At 40.1% G+C, this 17906-nt stretch overlaps 1 gene segment (V, D, J or C); it reads right to left on the minus strand.

The window, feature by feature from the left end:
- Positions 1-623: 623 nt before the first annotated feature.
- LOC132381694 (T-cell receptor alpha chain V region CTL-F3-like) lies at positions 624-1070 on the minus strand. The segment is given in 2 exon segments: positions 624-943; positions 1031-1070. Coding segments are annotated over 2 exon segments (360 nt in total).
- Positions 1071-17906: the final 16836 nt, after the last annotated feature.

Consider the following 17906-nt stretch of genomic DNA (forward strand, 5'->3'; position numbering starts at 1 on the left):
ATTCTTCTTTTGTTTAAGGCATTGAAGTAGTAATGACTGGGAAGTTAAACTCTAATCGCAATTTAATTATGCTTGTCGAATGTTTATAGTTGTTAAATACACTATTCGACTTTTTAGTGAGGGTAACTTGTTAAAATGTTTATTGTTTATAAATAAAAGATTAACAAACCTATTAGAACACAATGCAATCCCTTTTATATTTTGTCAATATTATTCATCTTTAAATACAGCGACGCAGTCAGATTCAACAGGATGCTTTTGAATCTACCCTCGGGTGCATTGTGTACGATAATAGTACTGCAGTTATTCAAAGAGCTAAAGAAAGTCCACTCAACATCAGTTGTTTAAAATGTTTGTTAAAAGAGCTATTCGTTGCTACAGTAAGATAGATGCGATTGGAATGTTGAATTATCGTACACATTGCACCCGAGGGCAGATTCAGAAGCATCCTGTTGAATCTGACTGCGTCGCTGTATTTAAAGATGAATAATATAAGCAAAATATATAGTAGTATTGTCATCATTAGAGGAATCATCTGAGATTTGCTTCTGCACGCAAAGTTGCACTTACAACCAGATGGCTCTAGGGAGAACAGGTAGTTTTTGTACAATCACAGATAAGGTCTATGCCTTTGTGTGGCTCAGAGCGCAGAAATATATGGCCGCGTCTTCCAGTTGTGCCTTAGACACAGTCAGTGGGACAGTGCTTTTCGAAACATCCAGCTCCGCTGTGAAACGTTGATCTGGAATTTCATTTTGGTTACCATCGTATTTCCTCCGTATCAAAAGGAACTCTGGAGATCCGCCGGGATACTGACGGTACCAAATTAATGCAAAATTGCTTGCGATTGTAGTAGTATAGTTACAGTTCAACAACGTATCATTCCCTTCAATGACTGTGGTCATAGTAGGTGTCTGTAAAACGGCATCGCCTCGATCAGATCCTGAAAGAGACCAAATCGTATTTCAAACACACGATCATATCCTGCAAAACACACACTTCGGACCGCCCTATGATCTCTTCAACTGACCTGAGTCGCGGATGAGTAGAATACAGTTAGAAATATCCATCTCGCAGAGAATTGTGCGGATACCAGGAAAGGAGATAGGGTCAACTGGGATTCAATTATCACAAAAGGAAAATAAAAGATGTGAAAACAAATATCTATCCAACATCTGCTATTCACGTGTGTGGTTATCCATTACACTACAGTGGAAAAAGACATGATGTTTCAAAGTGAGAAGCAGCAATCTGCTCAGCCTTAATCGCTTTCTAACCTTCCCTCAAACATTTTAATGTAAGTTACAGAAGAACTGGAGCCGCACACCTTTTCGGCTCCTTTGACTGTTTCATTGTTATTGGCAAAATCGCATTGCGTTTATTGACTGATACCTCAAGCTGCATAGACGAGAGCTGCAACGATCGAACGCTAAAACACTTACCGAACAAGAATACTCCTGCAGTAAGAAACAAACATACAAATCGAAACAGCATATCTGCCATCCACTGACTGTGCATTTCAACCGAACCAATCTTATTGGCAAATAAGTTGTCTAACGTCTTTCTTCCCGGCTCGTTATATTATTTGTGACATACACTAAGCGCAAATCTCTTTTCCTCTCGAACAACCACAATCAGCTCGGTTCCTTAAGCCGTCCAGTTCCTCATTTCTTCTTTCTTCCTCCGCACAACCAATCAATTCAATCGTGGCATATAAGATGAAACCTGACGTATTTTACTTCTTCCGTACAGTAGTTCGAACTGCATACAAGAATGGAAGAATCGGAAGTGTCATCGTAGAGTCACATTAAATAAAAACAAGCATTTGGTATGCTCCCTTCGATTACAGTCGAAAAACAGAAGGGACTTTCACTAATTGAGGTACAGAAAAATTACTAGCTGTTTAAGTAGAAGTAAAGCACATATGCAAGCACGATAATTATCAAGCCTCAATTGCCATCGACTCAGTAGGCATTTCGTAAAGAAATCCGAATTTGCGCCGAACCTCATCTCACCCAACATTATTTTCCTGTGTTGTCGATACACCCACTCCCTTCGCCAATTTGTGCACCGGAAATACAATAAGTCAACGGGTTTTTATCACCCTTTTTGTCTGCAAGTTAGAAAAATAAGCCTCTTCTTTTATATTATAGAAACACTTATCAATCATTTCTCCTTTGAGCATGCATTTTCTCAACTTAAGGCTATCCCCCGTTGTTTTGAGACAAGGATGGAAAACTTCATTTACTGGACTAGATATGTCCAGGCCCATCACTTCGACCCTCTGCAACGTTGTCCCATGCTTGCCTCAATTGGCATACCAGATTCGCAAACAAAATTGTGTCGAACACTAAATAACATAAGAGCATAAGACCGAAATATATAGGAGCAGGAGGAGTTCATTCGGCCTATATTGTCTGCATGGGCTCTCAGTCCTGGCTGATCAAATTCTTCCAAGTCATCCCAACTCTCGAGCATTCTCTGCATAGTCTTGAAATATTCTGGCTAATCAGGAAACTCTTTCTCTCTGTCTCAAATGCACCCAATGACTTATCTTAAATAGCTGCCCGTGGCAAAAAAAAAAAGAAAAAAAGAAAACAAACAAACAAGCCACAGATTTGTCAGTCTCTGACTAAAGTGTTTTCCGCTCATCTCCGTTCTAACTGGACGTGCTTCGATCCTGCCCTGTTTTCCAAGTCGTGCCCTATTGTCCAAGACTTCCCAACAATGAGAAATAACTTTGCCATATCTAATCTGTTTGGTGCTTTCAACATTCGGAATTTTTCTAAAGGATCCCCTAAAATTCTCCTGAATTCAAGGAAATAGATCCCCGAGAGCTGCTAGACCTTCCACTTACGGTAACCCTTTAACTCCTAGAATTATTCTCGTGAATCTTCTCTGAACCATCTCCAAGGTCAGTATATGCTTTCAAACATAAGAAGGAGCCTAAATCTGCAGACGTTATTCCAAGTGAGTGCCTTAAAGAACCTCAACATCACATCCCTGCTCTTATAATCTATACCTCAAGAAATGAATGTCAAAATTGCTTTTGCCTTCTTCACCACCGACTCAACCTAAAGGATAACCTTTAGGGTATACTGCACAAGAATTATCAAGTCCTGTGGTATCACTGCGTTTTGAATTCTACCTCCATCAGAATAATAGACTGCCCGTAATTTTCTACAACCGAAGTGCATGACCATGCACTTTCCAACATTGTATAACATTTTTCACTTCTTTGCCATTGCCCCTACATTATTTCACTCTCACTGCAGACATTGTTACCGGCTTCTCCACGTGTCTTCGGATCATCGGCAAACTTCGCCAGAAATCCATTAACCCCATAGTTGAAATCAATGATATATCGCAGAAAAGCAGTGGCCCAGCAGCGACCCCTGGGGAACTACTGTGGTAATCGCAGCCAGCCAGAAAAGATCCCTTTTATCCCATTACCTAATTTCTGCAGATCAACAAATGCTCCATCCATGCCAGAAACGTCCCTGTAATTCCATGGCTCATAACCTTACCAAGCAGCCTCCTATGAGCACCTTGGAAGAGACCTTCTGAAAATCCAAAAAACGCCGCAGGCACTGCATCTCAGTTTTTCTACCCTGTTTATAATTTTAACAAAAGAATGCAGCAGTTTACTTAGGCAGGATTTCCCTGTCAGAAAACCATGCTAGTATTGGCATACCTTATCATGTGCCTCCATGTACTCAGTTATCGGATAACTAACTATCGACTACAACAACTTTCCAACGAGGCTAGCTGGTCTATCGTTTCCTTTCTGCTGTTTCCTCCCCTTCTTAAATAGCAGAGTAACATTTGTCATTTTCCAGTCATCCTATACTTGCCAGAATCTATTGATAATTGATAAATCGTTGGTCTGACTTCGCTAACGCTCCAGCTACGGAATCTGTCCCGAATGCCCTGTCAGCCCTTAAGTTTAAAAGTTGTAGATACTGCTGTAGCAGATAATCAGGCAATAAATAATTACAATATATGTAACTACCGACGGGCAAAAGAAGTAAACAACACGGGCAATTATGGGGGTGAATACAAGTTATTATTAAAGTGAGTCTGTCAGTTATACAATCAGTTTTGGAATGAGGTGAATAAACTTCTGCACACTCGCTCAGGAGACACATTGTTACAGAGTAATAACCTTTCATTTATTCGCTGGTGTGGGACCAATGACTCCACTGTGACATAATCGATAACCCTGCATGCACCGTCTATCCAGGACTGCGCTTTCTTCTTGCATGTCCATGTAAACAGAGTTGGAGTAAAATGTTATCTGTCGTTGCGTCGCACAACTTTCCCCCGCATTTATTTCTACGAAGTACACTATTCGAAGGAACAAAGTGCTGTCTCGATTTAATTAGAAACCTTGGATCAATTTTCTGGTTATATTGTTGAGTTTCTTGTTCAAGGAGTCATCTATCTTCACTCTGTACAGTTCTTCGTGGAATTCCCCAAGGTCAATGACCACATATCGCAGGACAGGCCTTCATATACGGACAGACCATATATTCCACCTTCCACGCAATATCCGCCCATGTTATCGTCGTACAATTAGCAATGGATTTGAAGTGTTTATATTATTTCAATATTGGCTAGTCGTGATATTCATTAACATTATAGAAGCATAAATCTTACTTTCATTAAACTGGGGACACCTCTTTTTAGCTGTGTTCAGTCAATTCTCCAGGTACTCATCACTCATCCTCCATGTAACAAAACATTTTTTTTATATATTCCTGTTCTGAAACATGTTGTGCTGTGGTGTTCATTTTACAACATTTCTTATTACGTTGTGTCCGGTCACACTTGGGTTGCAGGTCGCTCAGCTGGTGTTTGTTATACATCTGCCCTATTGTGTTTAAAACGTCTGTTCATTTCTCCGAAGAACCCTTTACCAATACAAATCGCATGTCGTGGCACTCAAAATAATTGTGCTCCATAAGCATGCGCTGCAGTTGGGCAGCTTTTAGCAAAAAATATGCTGCGCCTTCAAACGAATTCATCGTCTTATTGCTCAGTATATTGAACTGCGATTTAATATCCATATTCCTCCGTTACCAGTGTACTCAGATACTTGCCACTGCTGAGATCGGACTCAATGTCCTGCAAGATTAGCTTATTGTGGCCCAATGTAACGCCTTTGCAGATCGATTGGAACAAAGGAAAAGATAGCGAGTAGCAAAAAATGGTGTAAACAGTAAGATTTTTTGGCTGAAACAAAAGCTTAAACAGGGGGCATTTCCACACAATAGCATATACGGGACAACGTGTGGCCCTCCCACAGAAAATGATAATGCAGTGCTAACCTGTGGGGAAGTGCATCAATCTGATTTTCGAAAACTGCCGCCGTTGAGACAAGTTAATTTAGAAGCTGCTACGGTTTTCCCATCTGCTGTTCATTTTCAAATATCTTGAGTATATAAATCGGCATATGGAAGGCTCATAATCTATTCTTCCTTTGTTGAAGGCAAACATACCGATATTTCAAAGTGAACTGAACATTTGGGAAGCAATTCTCGCATTTTCATAGTTTTTGTGTTTTTTGTATGTCCAGCTACTGATCAGGAGCTGGTGAGTTTTTATCACCCTACATCACAGAATTTCAAGTTCTGAATGCTGATGTGTGGTGGGTAATTCTGTTATACACTCCTGTGAATGGCAATTAACCTGATGGCTCAGATATCTATGAAGACTCCTTCCGATATCAAAAAACCTTCCACCATTTCGATCTCTTTGACGATTCAAAAACAAAAAAAAAAAAACACGGTAGGTTGAAAATTATCTGTCCTCCGTGCTTTTTCATTCAATATTTTGGGAGATCACTGGGGATAGTCTATCTCAGGAAACATCATCCGAAATGTAGCAGTCTTAAGGGACATGAGCCCTGGTGGAGCGACTGTTTTGAGTGTTTGAATTTCCCTGTAAACAGTTTAAATACTTGGAATTTTCAGACTCATAAAACGTATTTCCCTTTTGACAGAATGTTGATGTTGGTCGTATGTTGAGTCCTGCGACCAATTGCGCGGTAGAAGGCAGATGTGAGCAGGAATAGCATCTTGGGATAACTGAGACTGCATCAAATTGTGTATTGAGGCTGGGAACGTGTTAGAGGTTGAACGATGTAATAGAATAGACCAGCTTGCTCTTGTTGATTTCTTTTTTTTTCGTTTAATTTTACTTGTGTTTAGTTTAGGTTATTATATTTTTTCATTTTTTTCATTTGTATTTTTTTCATCTTTATTTTTTATTGCTATGCTGATTATATCCAGGGTTTGGAAGGTCTACTATATGCTGTCTGTTACCTATAGTTTTTACTCATGTGTTAACTGCCAACAATGTAATCTCACTCCCTTTGTACTATTATGACTGTTATGTGTCTGTTAACGAAAAAAAATCAATAAAATGATTGAAAAACAAAGAAAGAAGCTGAATGAAACTAAAGGTGCATGAAGTTCCTCGCCCGATCAACGGTATGCATAGACAGGTGTCATTGCTATGTGGTGCCGTACATCTGCCGCCCCAGTGCATTGAATAAATATCTTGTCTATGCTGATCGGTAATAGGGCTGTTATGTAGTACAGATGTGTTGAATGATAATCTTTCTCAGCATGGTACGGTCAGAGCGGCTCGCGAACTGATGCCGTGCATTACATGCTCAGAAAGGAAGTAGACACTTGAACCGTTACTACTTAAGATTGCACCACCTAGATTACTGATGGGTTAGTGAACATTACACAACTGAATTGGACATACATGAGAGTCTATGTAAAAGATTAAGCCGGAGACGCGTTCATTGAGTGTTACATTTCAAGTTGCGGATTTCGGCCTTATGGGTCAGAGGGATGATCGTGGACTACTGTAATATACTGGAAGACGAGTATTCGGTTTATAGTACTGGATATTTTACTCTTGTCTTTCATGTAAAATTTAGTCCTGAGTTCATGAGAGTCAAAATATTTTGACGGTTGCATTATCTCGTCCGTAACTTTCGAGGTGTGGATGGCCCTGTGGAGGTCTGCATTATTCTGAGATTGAAAAGCACTTATGTGAAGAACGGTTATTTAGAAGATACATTTTTTTTTTATTTGGTAGCTGCCTCGTGTCCAGTTTCAGATATCTTGGGAATGTAATACGGCCTGTGGAATGGTCTACCACTGGTCTTACTATGGTATAAGACAATAATGCATATGATAATTAGTGAATTATACAGTGCGAGCTCTTACATCTGAGTATGCTTTTTAGAAATATTCGTATGTTTGTTGAACATTCGGCTATGTAGTGGTTGAATCTTGGGGAGCATGAATGCTTGGTCAAATATTTATTTGTAAATAAATTACCAAGAAACATATTGGAACACAGTGTATCCTATTTCTCAATTAACAGACCAGTGACCCTGATTCAATATTACAAATACATCCAACTACTACAGTCGAGAAAAGCTCGTTTAGAAAATAGGTAAAACAAAAAAGCTTGAGTGTCCTTTCTTTAGCTGCTGTGAATAACTGTTTTGGAATTACTTTGCAAAATGCGCACGGCAGCAGATTCAAAAGTAACCAGTTGAAACCATATAGATTGTTATACTGAAAGCTTAACAATAATAACCAAAATGTATAGGAAATGGTCTAGGAAAAATTGCCAAATGAGCGTAGATTCGCAGCGGCACAGAAAGTTGCACTTACAACAAATTGACTCTCGGAAGTTCATCTAGTTTTTATACCACCACTGATTAGGTCTATCCCTTTAAGGGTTTCATGGCATAGAAATATTTGGCTGCGACTGCTAGCGGTAATTCAGACACAATCAGTAGGAAGCATCCAACTGCGACGTGAACGTTGCCCTAGAATTTCCTTATCGTCATATTTCGTCCGGAGCAATAAGGGTACCGGAGATCCACCGAAATACTGACGATACCAAAATAATGCAAAATTGCCAGTGCTTGTGGTAGTATAGTTACCGTTCAACAGAGCATCACTCAAATCAATCAGTGTCAACGTAGCAAGTGTCGGAAAACGGCATCGCCACGACCACGACATGAACGATTCCGAAATATATTTCACACCAAAAATACCTCGCTGCTGAGCCCCCTACTATATCATCTACTGTCCTGAATTGCGGGTGGGGAGACTTCAGATATAAATATCCATAACGCAGAGATTTGTGTGGATATTACGTAGCGGGACATGTGGAATTGAATTCAATTATTAAAAGTAAAGGTAAGAAAAAAAAAAGTAAAACTTAACATTAAAAAAAATCGGTCCAACCTCCTTTATTAGCGTGTGCAGTTCTCCAGTACTTTGCAAATGAAAAAAAAAAGAATACATGATATTTCACCGTCAAAACCAGCAATGAAGTTAACCATACTCGCTGTTTAAACTCCCATGAAACATTATAATGTCGGTTAGAGAAGATCTTTGCCGCACACCTTTCGCCCTCCCCTGATTGTTTACCTGTTGTTGTCAATATTGGTTTTCGTGTATTGAGTGATACATTAAGCTGTTTTGCACAAGTAAAAACATCTATGTTTCAAGCGCCAAAAACTTACCGTTCAGGAATACTGCTGCAATTAGAAATAAATATAAAATATGAAATAACATGTCTGCTGTCGACTGACTTTGAATTTCAACCAAAATAATAATTTCGATAGGGAAGTGTTGAGTTGAAATTCGGAGGGATTGTGATGTCTCTTTTTACGCTTGTTATATTATTGACCACTAAATACTGAAGTCTTTGCTTCTCCAGTACCTCTTAAATCCATTCTTTGCCTTAATCTGTCCAGCTCCAAACGACTTCGTTGTTCCTCAGCACAACCAATCAATTCATTGCTGGAAGATGAGACGTGACCTGACGTATATTACTTCTATCGTGTAAACCAAACTGCGTGTAAGGAACTCTGACAACGATGGAAGAACCGGAAATGACAAAGTAGAATCCCCCAGAAAATGATGTAGCTAGTATGTTCCAAAACTGTTCAGTCTGAAAATAGGACGTCTATTCTCTCAATGAGAAACCGAACATTTGCAATTAATTTAAGGAGAAATACAGCACATACACTTCTCCAAATGTCCATTTCATTCCAAGTTGACGTCTACTTCCCGTTCATGCTACTCAATCAGCATAGCGGTAAAGCATCACTTGTCATTGTGTCAATTGGTAATTCTGCTAAGAAAACCGAATTTCCGCCGAACCCTTCTGTCCGAATGTCAGCTTTCTACTTTGTGGATAGACGCACTTTTCTTCGTCAGCTTATGCATCTGAAATTCCATGATTTCATGTGTTTACATCACCCTGTTTGACAGCAGGTTGCATATGTCAGCAATGTGCTTTTTTTTTAATCAGATAATTTCTCAGTTTCTTATGCATTCCTACATCTTAAACCTACTTTCTTTGCGGTTTATGACAAAGATGGTATAAAGTATTTATGGACTATGTACACTATCGCCTAAATTGACATACAGGTGCCGAAAATAAATTATTTCTGAAATTAAATTATTACAATATACGTCAGTTTATATTGCCACAAAACTAAAATGAAAAAAAAATGCCTTTGCCATGGAGCTGCACATAAGGCAGCAAAAGAAAGAAGAATCCAGGAAATTCAAGTGAGGATATAAACATGGCTAGACGTGCTGAATGGCAGGAGTAAAAAGGTGGATTACAAGTGAGTTTTTCTGCATGGCTGCATAGGAATACCGGTGATTCATAAGCGTCGGTGTTGGGACTGATGCATTATTTGTTTACCACGTTGTATAGCAATGAGCCGGATAACGGAATTTTAGGACTACACAAAGACTGATGGAAAGACAGTTCATGCTCTGGATGCAGGAACCTGCCGAAAAAGTAAAACAAATTAGGAGTATAGACAGTGGAATATATATAAAAACACAGTTTATGTGGGTTTTCTTTCGTGCATATCTGGAGGTAGAGGAAGGGTGCAGAGTACTTTAATACTAGGGAGCAGACGAAGTCTTCGGAAGTGTCTTCATAAATATTATATTGAAGGTTGTATCTGTATATAAGGCAGGGAAATGCTATGTTCGTATTCCGCAGGAACACTGCGGAAGGTAGAACGCTTAGAATTTATGAGGTATTCGCAAAACTGCACTTAAGATACTGTGAGCAAGGTTACGCCTTTATCTAGGTAGGAATGCGCTGGAAAAAGTGAACGCCGGAGGTCCATCAATGGAATGTTCTCGGGAATGAATAGCTTAATATCAGAATCGCGTTTTAATGTTCTGGGCATATGACGCAATAAATTCGAGATCGATCTCATTGAAACATTGATGTGAGGCGTTTGGCTGCTGCAGCAAGAGGTCAGCTCTACCAATTGTCTTCCGAGTTTCCAACATGCCATTTGGCAAATACTAGACGAAATTTCAAACAGGATTTTATTTTTCATTCAACAGTAGTTTTCTCTTTGCCCTTGAAGGTGCGATTGGTGAAGATCCCATTTCAGCCGCGTTAACTAGTAAGTCCTCCAGGATCATTATACATCTCGAAGTCCCCTGTGGAATTTAACCCCTTCATAACTTAGATTCTTCAGTACGTCGTGTTGTTGGAAAATGTACAGCTGTGCCATATTCTTCCCGTTTCCTGATTATTGATTTAACGGTATTCTAAGGAATATCCAGTGCCTTGAAAAAATTTCTTGTATCCGTTTGCTGGCGTGCTTCACAATAACTTTTTGCCAGAGTGGCTTGGGGGTGTATTCTTGTGTTCGTTGTGTGCATTTTGCCAGGTACTCATTCACTAGCAGTTGTCACTTGAAGTACATAATTATTTTTATTACTATCAATTGAATTATAGAACCAGAGAACATAGAACGTTTCAGCAGAGGAAAAAGACCTTTTGGCCGTGCTTGGCTGTGCCGAACCATTTTCTGCCCAGTCCTACTGACCTGCACCTGAACAGTAATCCTGCATACTCCTCTCATCCTTGCACATTTCCAAGTTTCTTAAATGTTAAAAGTGAGCCCGCATTTACCATTTCATTGGACAGTTGATTCTAGACTCCCAGCACTCTCTGTGTGAAGAAGCCCCTCATCAAGTTTCCCTGTAAGCTTTTCCACCTTCACCCTTAACCCATGTCCTCTGCTTTTTTTTTTCACCCTAACCTCAGTGGATAAAGCCTGCTTACATTCACTCTATTTATACCTATAATAATTTTATACACCTCCATCAAATCTCCCCTCATTTTTCGACGCTCCCGTCAATAAAGTCCTAAGCTATTCAAACCTTCTCCGTAAGTCAGTTTATCAGGTTTCGGCTACATTCTTTTAAACTTTTTCTGCACTCTTTCAAACTCATTAAAATCCTTTCTATAATTCGGTGACCAAGACTGTACACAACACTCCAAATTCGTCCTCAACAATGCCTTATACTTCTTCAACATAACATTCCAACTCTTATATTCAATGCTTTGATTTATAAAGGCCAATGTACCAAAATCACTCTTTAGTAACATATCTATATGTGACGCCACTTTTTATGCAATTTTGTATCTAAATTCCCATATCGCTCTGTTCTGCTGCACTCCTCAGTAACGTACCATTTAGCTTGAATGTTCTACTCTGTTTTCTTTCCCCGTACAAAGTGCAATACCTCACACTTGTCTGAATTAAACTCAATCTGCCATTTTTCAGCTCATTTTCCCAGCTGGTCCAAATCCCTCTGTAAACTTTGAAAACCTTCCTTACTGTTCATTACAACTGTAATCTATATATCATCAGCAAATTTGCTGATCCAATCTACAACTTTTTCATCCAGATCATTGATATAGATGACAATAAACAATGCACACAACACTGATCCCTGAGGCACACCACTATTCACGGGCCTGCACTCAGAAAAACAAACCTCCACTACCACTCTCTGACTTCTCCCACTGAGTCTACATCGAATACAATTTACCACCTCACCATGTATAGCCAGTGTTTGAACATTCCTGACTAAACTCCCATGTGCGGTACTGCCAAAGGCCTTACTGAAGTCCATGTAGACAACATCCATTGCCTTCCCTTCATCCATATCCAATATAACCTCCTCCAAAAACTCTAATGGATTTGTTAATCATGACCTGCCACACACAAAGCCGTGTTCACTCTCTCTAATAAGCCCCTGTCTATATAAATATCTGCAGATCCTATATCTTAGTACTCCTTCCAATAATTTACATACAACCGAAGTGAAATTTATCGGCTTATAATTTCCAGGATTACTTTTAGAGCCTTCTTAAAACAAAGGAACAACATGAGCTAACCTCAAATCCTCCGGCACCTCACCCGTAGGTTACGACATTTTTAAAATTCGATTTTTAAAATCGACGCAAGGGGCGGACAGTGAAGAAGTAAAGGCATCTCAGTGAGAAACTGTTTTTCAACTGATCGGGAAAAAGAGGCTAGACTGCGCAGACGCCTGACTTCGCACGCTAAAGGTATTTTTCTTTTTTAAAAAGCCCGCCATTTAGAGTGGCCATCCTCGTAGCGGTCATCGTCGGAGTGGACTGAGTCAGAGTTAGAGTTTTGTCTCAAAGGATAGGTTTCGGTAAATGTTGTTTTGTCTGTTTAGAGTAGAGAGAATGCCAGATAGGATGTTGCAATGCTCCTTTTACAGAATATAGGAAGTCAGGGAGACCTCCGGTGTCCCTGGCAATGACACCTGAAAGAAGTGCATCCAGCTGCAGCTCCTAACAAACCGCCTTAGGGATCAGGAGCAGGAACTGGTTGACCTCCAGCTCATGCGGGACCATGAAGAGTTTATATATAGTAACTACATGGAGGCTGCGACGCCAACGAGGAGCAGCACACAGGTAAATGGTTTACCATCAGGCGAGACAAGGGGAAAGGGCAGGCATAGCAGTTCTCCCCTGTGGCCATTTACCTCAACAACAAGAATACCGTGTTGGATACAGTTGTGTGAATGACATACATGGGACAAGCTGCGGTAGCCGTATTTCTGGCACTGGGTCTAGTTCTGCAGTGAAAAAGGGATCAGTGTATAACAGGAAACCGGTAATGGTAGGGGACTGAAAGTTAACAGTACAGAGAGAAGGTTCTGTGTTCACGACAGAGACTCCTGGATGGTTTGTTGCTTCCCGTGTGTAGGGTCAGGGAAGTTTCTGATCGCATGCACAGCGTTCTAATATCGGATGGTATGCAAACAGATCTCCCGGTACACATTGGTACCAATCACGTAGGAAGAATGAGTGAGGACTTCCTGAAGATTGAGCATAGAGTACTTAGTTGGAAGATAAATAGCACTACCTCCAGGGTGGTAATTTCAGGATTTCTAGCTGTGCCACGTGCAAAGAGGTTAGGAATAGGGTGCTTTGTAGGATGAACACGTGGCCGAGGCACTGTTGAATGGGGTAAAGTTTGAGATTACAGGATCATTGGGACCTCTTCCTGGGCAGGTGGGACCTGTACAGGAGGGAAGGGTTACACCTGAATTGCAGGGGGACTAATTTCCTTGCAGGATGGTTTGTTAGTTCTGTTGGGTGCATTGGGGTTTTAAACTTGATTTGCACGGGGATGGGACAAATAATGCAGAGATACTGTAGCGGGGGTGAAGATAAATGATTTTAAAGTTTCATGTAAAGCCACAACCAGATATTTTGTGTGTAATAATCTTCTGAGGTATGTGTATTTCAAAGCAAGGCGTGCTGTGGGGAATGCTGCCGAGCTCAGAGCGTGGATTGACACATGGAATTATGTCATTGTAGCCATTAGTGCAATTTGGCTACAGGAGGGGCTGGACTGGCAGCTTATTGTTCCAGAGTTCAGATGTTTCCGACCTGCTGGAAGTAGAGGGATTAAGAGAGAGAGGCTGTGGCAGTGCTAGTCAGGGAAAATGTTACAGCATTGCTCAGGCAGTACAGATTAGAGGGTTTGCCTACCGAGACCATATAGTGGAGTTGAGAAACATGAAAGGAATGACCACATTAATGAGTTGTGTTATAGACCACCCAATAGATTGTAGATTATTTTTAATCAGAGAATACAATTCTAGACTGAAATTCGGACGTTGTCCTTCCTTTCACGAAGAACCCCCCGAACGCATGCAATGATACTTCCTCATCTAATCATTACGTACGCAGAAATGTTGCTGTTTTAATTCATGAATTCTACACTTCCTCGCCAGAAAACCAGAGTTTTCGGTGAAATGTACCTTTCTTCTGTGCTTTTCCGTTTCGCATTTGAGAAATACGGTTGTTCTTAGGCAGACTCTCTTATAAAACCATTTTGAAACAAAATACCAGAAATTAAAATGAATTATCCGTCAACTTCAGCATGCAATTTCAAAGCCGCGTTCCAGGACCCGGAGAAATGCATCGCATTCTGCATTTTTTTGTCGTCCCCAAAGGCATAAAGCGCATTAAAAACGTATTCAGTCAGCAATACTTTGTTCAGATAAACTGATATTACAACCAGGAAGGTGGAAAAATGTAACGAGAAGAAAGAGGGAAAAAACACACACACAAGAGTTATCTGCAGATGTTAGTAATCGAGGCCACTCTTACAAAATTCTGGAATAACTTTTTAGGCAAAACAGCATATATGGAAACAAAAAATACAGTTGACCTGTCGAGCCGAAACCTCGAACGTACTTTGTTTCCATGGATGCTGTCTAGCCTGCTCAGCTCCTCTAGCATTTTGAGTGTGTAGCAGAGAGTGACTGTTGATTGATTTTCGTTTACTTGTTTGCATTCCTTCTGACTCGGATGCTCCTTTCTTCACATCATATCCACAAGGAACAATGAAAAAACCAATAATTTAATTGTCAGCGAACAGAATTCATCCACATTTGCTTAATTTATATAAGCATGAATTTATACCTGGAAATATGATGTTGTAGCAATTAGTGAAACATGGTTTCCAGACTAACATGGAAACTAAATATTCCTGGATTTCGTTGCTTCAGGTGTGATAGAATCGAAGAGACAAGAGGGGGAGGAGTTTCACTGCTTGTCAGAGAAAATATTACTGCGGTGCACTGGCAGGATAGATTAGAGAGCTCGTCTAGGGAGTCTATTTGGTTGGAATTGATGAATGGGAAATGTGTAGTAACACTGTTAGGAGTGTATTATAGACCACCTAATGGTTAGAGAGAATTGGAGGAGCAAATGTGTAAGGAGTTAGTAGATATTTGCACTATGCGCAGGGTTGTGATTGTGAGAGGTATTCATTTTTCACTCATATACTGGGAAGGCTAAAATATAAAATGGCTGGATGGATTGGAGTTTGTAAAATGCGCGCAGGATAGTTTTTTTTTGCAGCAATGCTTAGAGGTACCAAGTAGAGAACGGGTAGTGTTGGATCCCCTGTTAGAGAATGAGATTGGACAGGTGACGGAGGTATGTGTTGGGGAACACATTGGGACCAGTGATCACAAAGCCATCAGTTTCAGTATAATTATGGAGAATAATTGTACTGGACCCAGGGATGAGATTTTTGATTGGAGAAAGGCTAACTCTGAGGAGATGCGCAATGATTCGGAAGAATTGGACTGGAACAATTTGCTTTATGGGAAGAATGTAACAGAGAAATAGAGGTCATTTAAAGTTGAAGTGTTGAGGATATAGGATCATTATGTTCCTGTTAGAATGAAAGGAAATGTTGAAAGTTTGAGTACGCCATGGTTTTCAAGAGATATTGGAAACATTGTTCGGAAAAAAAGAGAAAGATCTACAGTACATTTTGGCAGCATGGAGTAAATGAGGTGCTCGAGGAATAAAACAAATATAAAAAGAATCTTAGGAAAGAAAGTAGAAAAGCTAAAACAAGGTAGGAGGTTGTTTTGGAAAGTAAGGTGAATGTAAATCCAAAGGGTTTCTACAGCTATATTAATAGCAAAAAGATAGTGAGGGAAAAATTTGGTCCATTAGATAATCGGAGTGGACAACTATATGTGGAGCCAAAAGAGATGGGGGAGATTTTGAACAATTTGCGTTCTTCGGTATTCACTAAGAAGAAGGATATTGAATTGCGTACGTTGAGGGAAATAAGTAAGGAAGTAATGGAAACTATGATGATTAAAGAGGAGGAATGTTGGCGCTTTTAATGAGTATAAAATTGGATAAAACTCTGTGTCCTGGCAGGATATTCCATAGGAATTGAGGGAAGGTATTGTAGTAACAGCAGGGGCTCTGACAAAAATATTTTAAAATGTTATTAGAAACATTAGAAACGGTATCGGATGATTAACGTATTGCTCATGTTGTTCTTTTGTTTAAATAAGTGTTCTAAGAGCAAACGTAGCTACTATAGGCCTGTAGGTTTGACGTCAGAGGTGGGTAAATCAATGGAAATATTCTTAGAGATGGTATATAAAATTATCAGGATAGACAGTGTCTGATTAGGAACAGTAAACAAGGATTTGTGCGTGGAAGTTCGTGTCTGACAAATCTTATTCATTTTTTGAAGAGGCTACGGGGAAAGTTGACGAGGGTAAGCACTGGATGTTGTCTCTATGGACTTCATTACGGCGTTTTATTCGTTTCCGCACGGAAGGTTAGTTAGGAAGATTCAATCTTTAGATTTTAATATTTAAGTAGTAAAATGGATTGAACAGCGGCTGGATGGGAGATGTCAGGGAGTAGTGGTGGATAACTGTTCGTCAGTTTGGAGGTCGGTAACTATAGGCGTACCTAAGGGATCTGTACTGGGTCCAATGATGTTTGTTAAATAGAATAGTGATCTTGATGATGGGGTTGTAAATTGGATTAGTAAGGATGCAGATAATACTAAGATATGTGGCGTTGTGGATAATCAAGCAGATTTTCAAAGCTGGCGGAGACGCTTAGGCCAGTTAGAAGAGTGGACTGAAAGATGGCCGATGGAATTTAATGCTGATAAGCGTGAGGTGCTACATTTTAGTAGGACTAATCAAAACAGGACAAACATGGTAAGTGGTAGGGCATTGATGGATACAGTAGAACACAGTGATCCAGGAACAATGGTGCATAGTTCACTAAAGATGGAATCTCATGCGGATAGGGTGGTGAAGAAAGCTTTTGGTATGCTGACCTTCATCAATCAGAGCATTGACTATTGGAGTTGGGACGTATTGTTAACATCGGAGTAATTTGGAGTATTTGTACAGTTCTGGTGATCGAATTATAGGAATGATGTGAATAAAATGGAGTGAGTACAGAGGAGATTTACTACAATGTTACCTTGGTTTCAGCACCTAAGCTATAGAGAAAGCTTGAACAAGGTTCTTTATTCTTTGGAGCGTAGAAGGTTCATGGGAACTTGATAGAGGTATTTAAAACTATGAGGCGGATAGATGGTGTTGACGTTCATAGGCTTTTTCCATTGTGAGTAGGGGAGATTCAAACAAGAGGACATGTTGAGAGTTAGGGGGCTAAAGTTTTGTGGTAATAGGAGGGGGAGTTTTTTTTACTCAGAGCGTGGTAGCTGTGTGGAACGATATTCCAGTAGAAGTGGTAGAAGCAGGTTCGATTTTGTAATTAAAAGTAAAATTGGATAGGTATATGGGTAAGAAATGAATAGCGGGTAATGGGCCGATTGCAGGTCGGTTAGAATAGGTGGAAGTAAGCGTTCGCACGCACTAGAAGGGCCGAGATGGCCTGTTTCCGTGTTGTTATTGCTATATGGTTATATAAGCAGCCGGGAACCTTTTTGATTAAGTCTACATTCACATTTTATAACGTGATGAAGTACGATGTTCCTATTCGTTTTAAAAAACATTGCTCAAGTTCTGTACTTGACAGTGAAAGGAGTGCTGCAGGGTGTTTTGTGTTACTACTCTGCATAGGATCGCTGCCTCCCTGCCGGTTAAGCATTCTAGCGGAGGCTCGGAGGCTTTTGTTCCGGATCTTCTGTATTCAGTAGCATCCACCGTCACGTTAATTCAGTCCAGGTT

This window comes from Hypanus sabinus, chromosome 26 (genome assembly GCF_030144855.1).
Source record: "Hypanus sabinus isolate sHypSab1 chromosome 26, sHypSab1.hap1, whole genome shotgun sequence".
NCBI classification, from domain to species: Eukaryota; Metazoa; Chordata; class Chondrichthyes; order Myliobatiformes; family Dasyatidae; genus Hypanus; species Hypanus sabinus.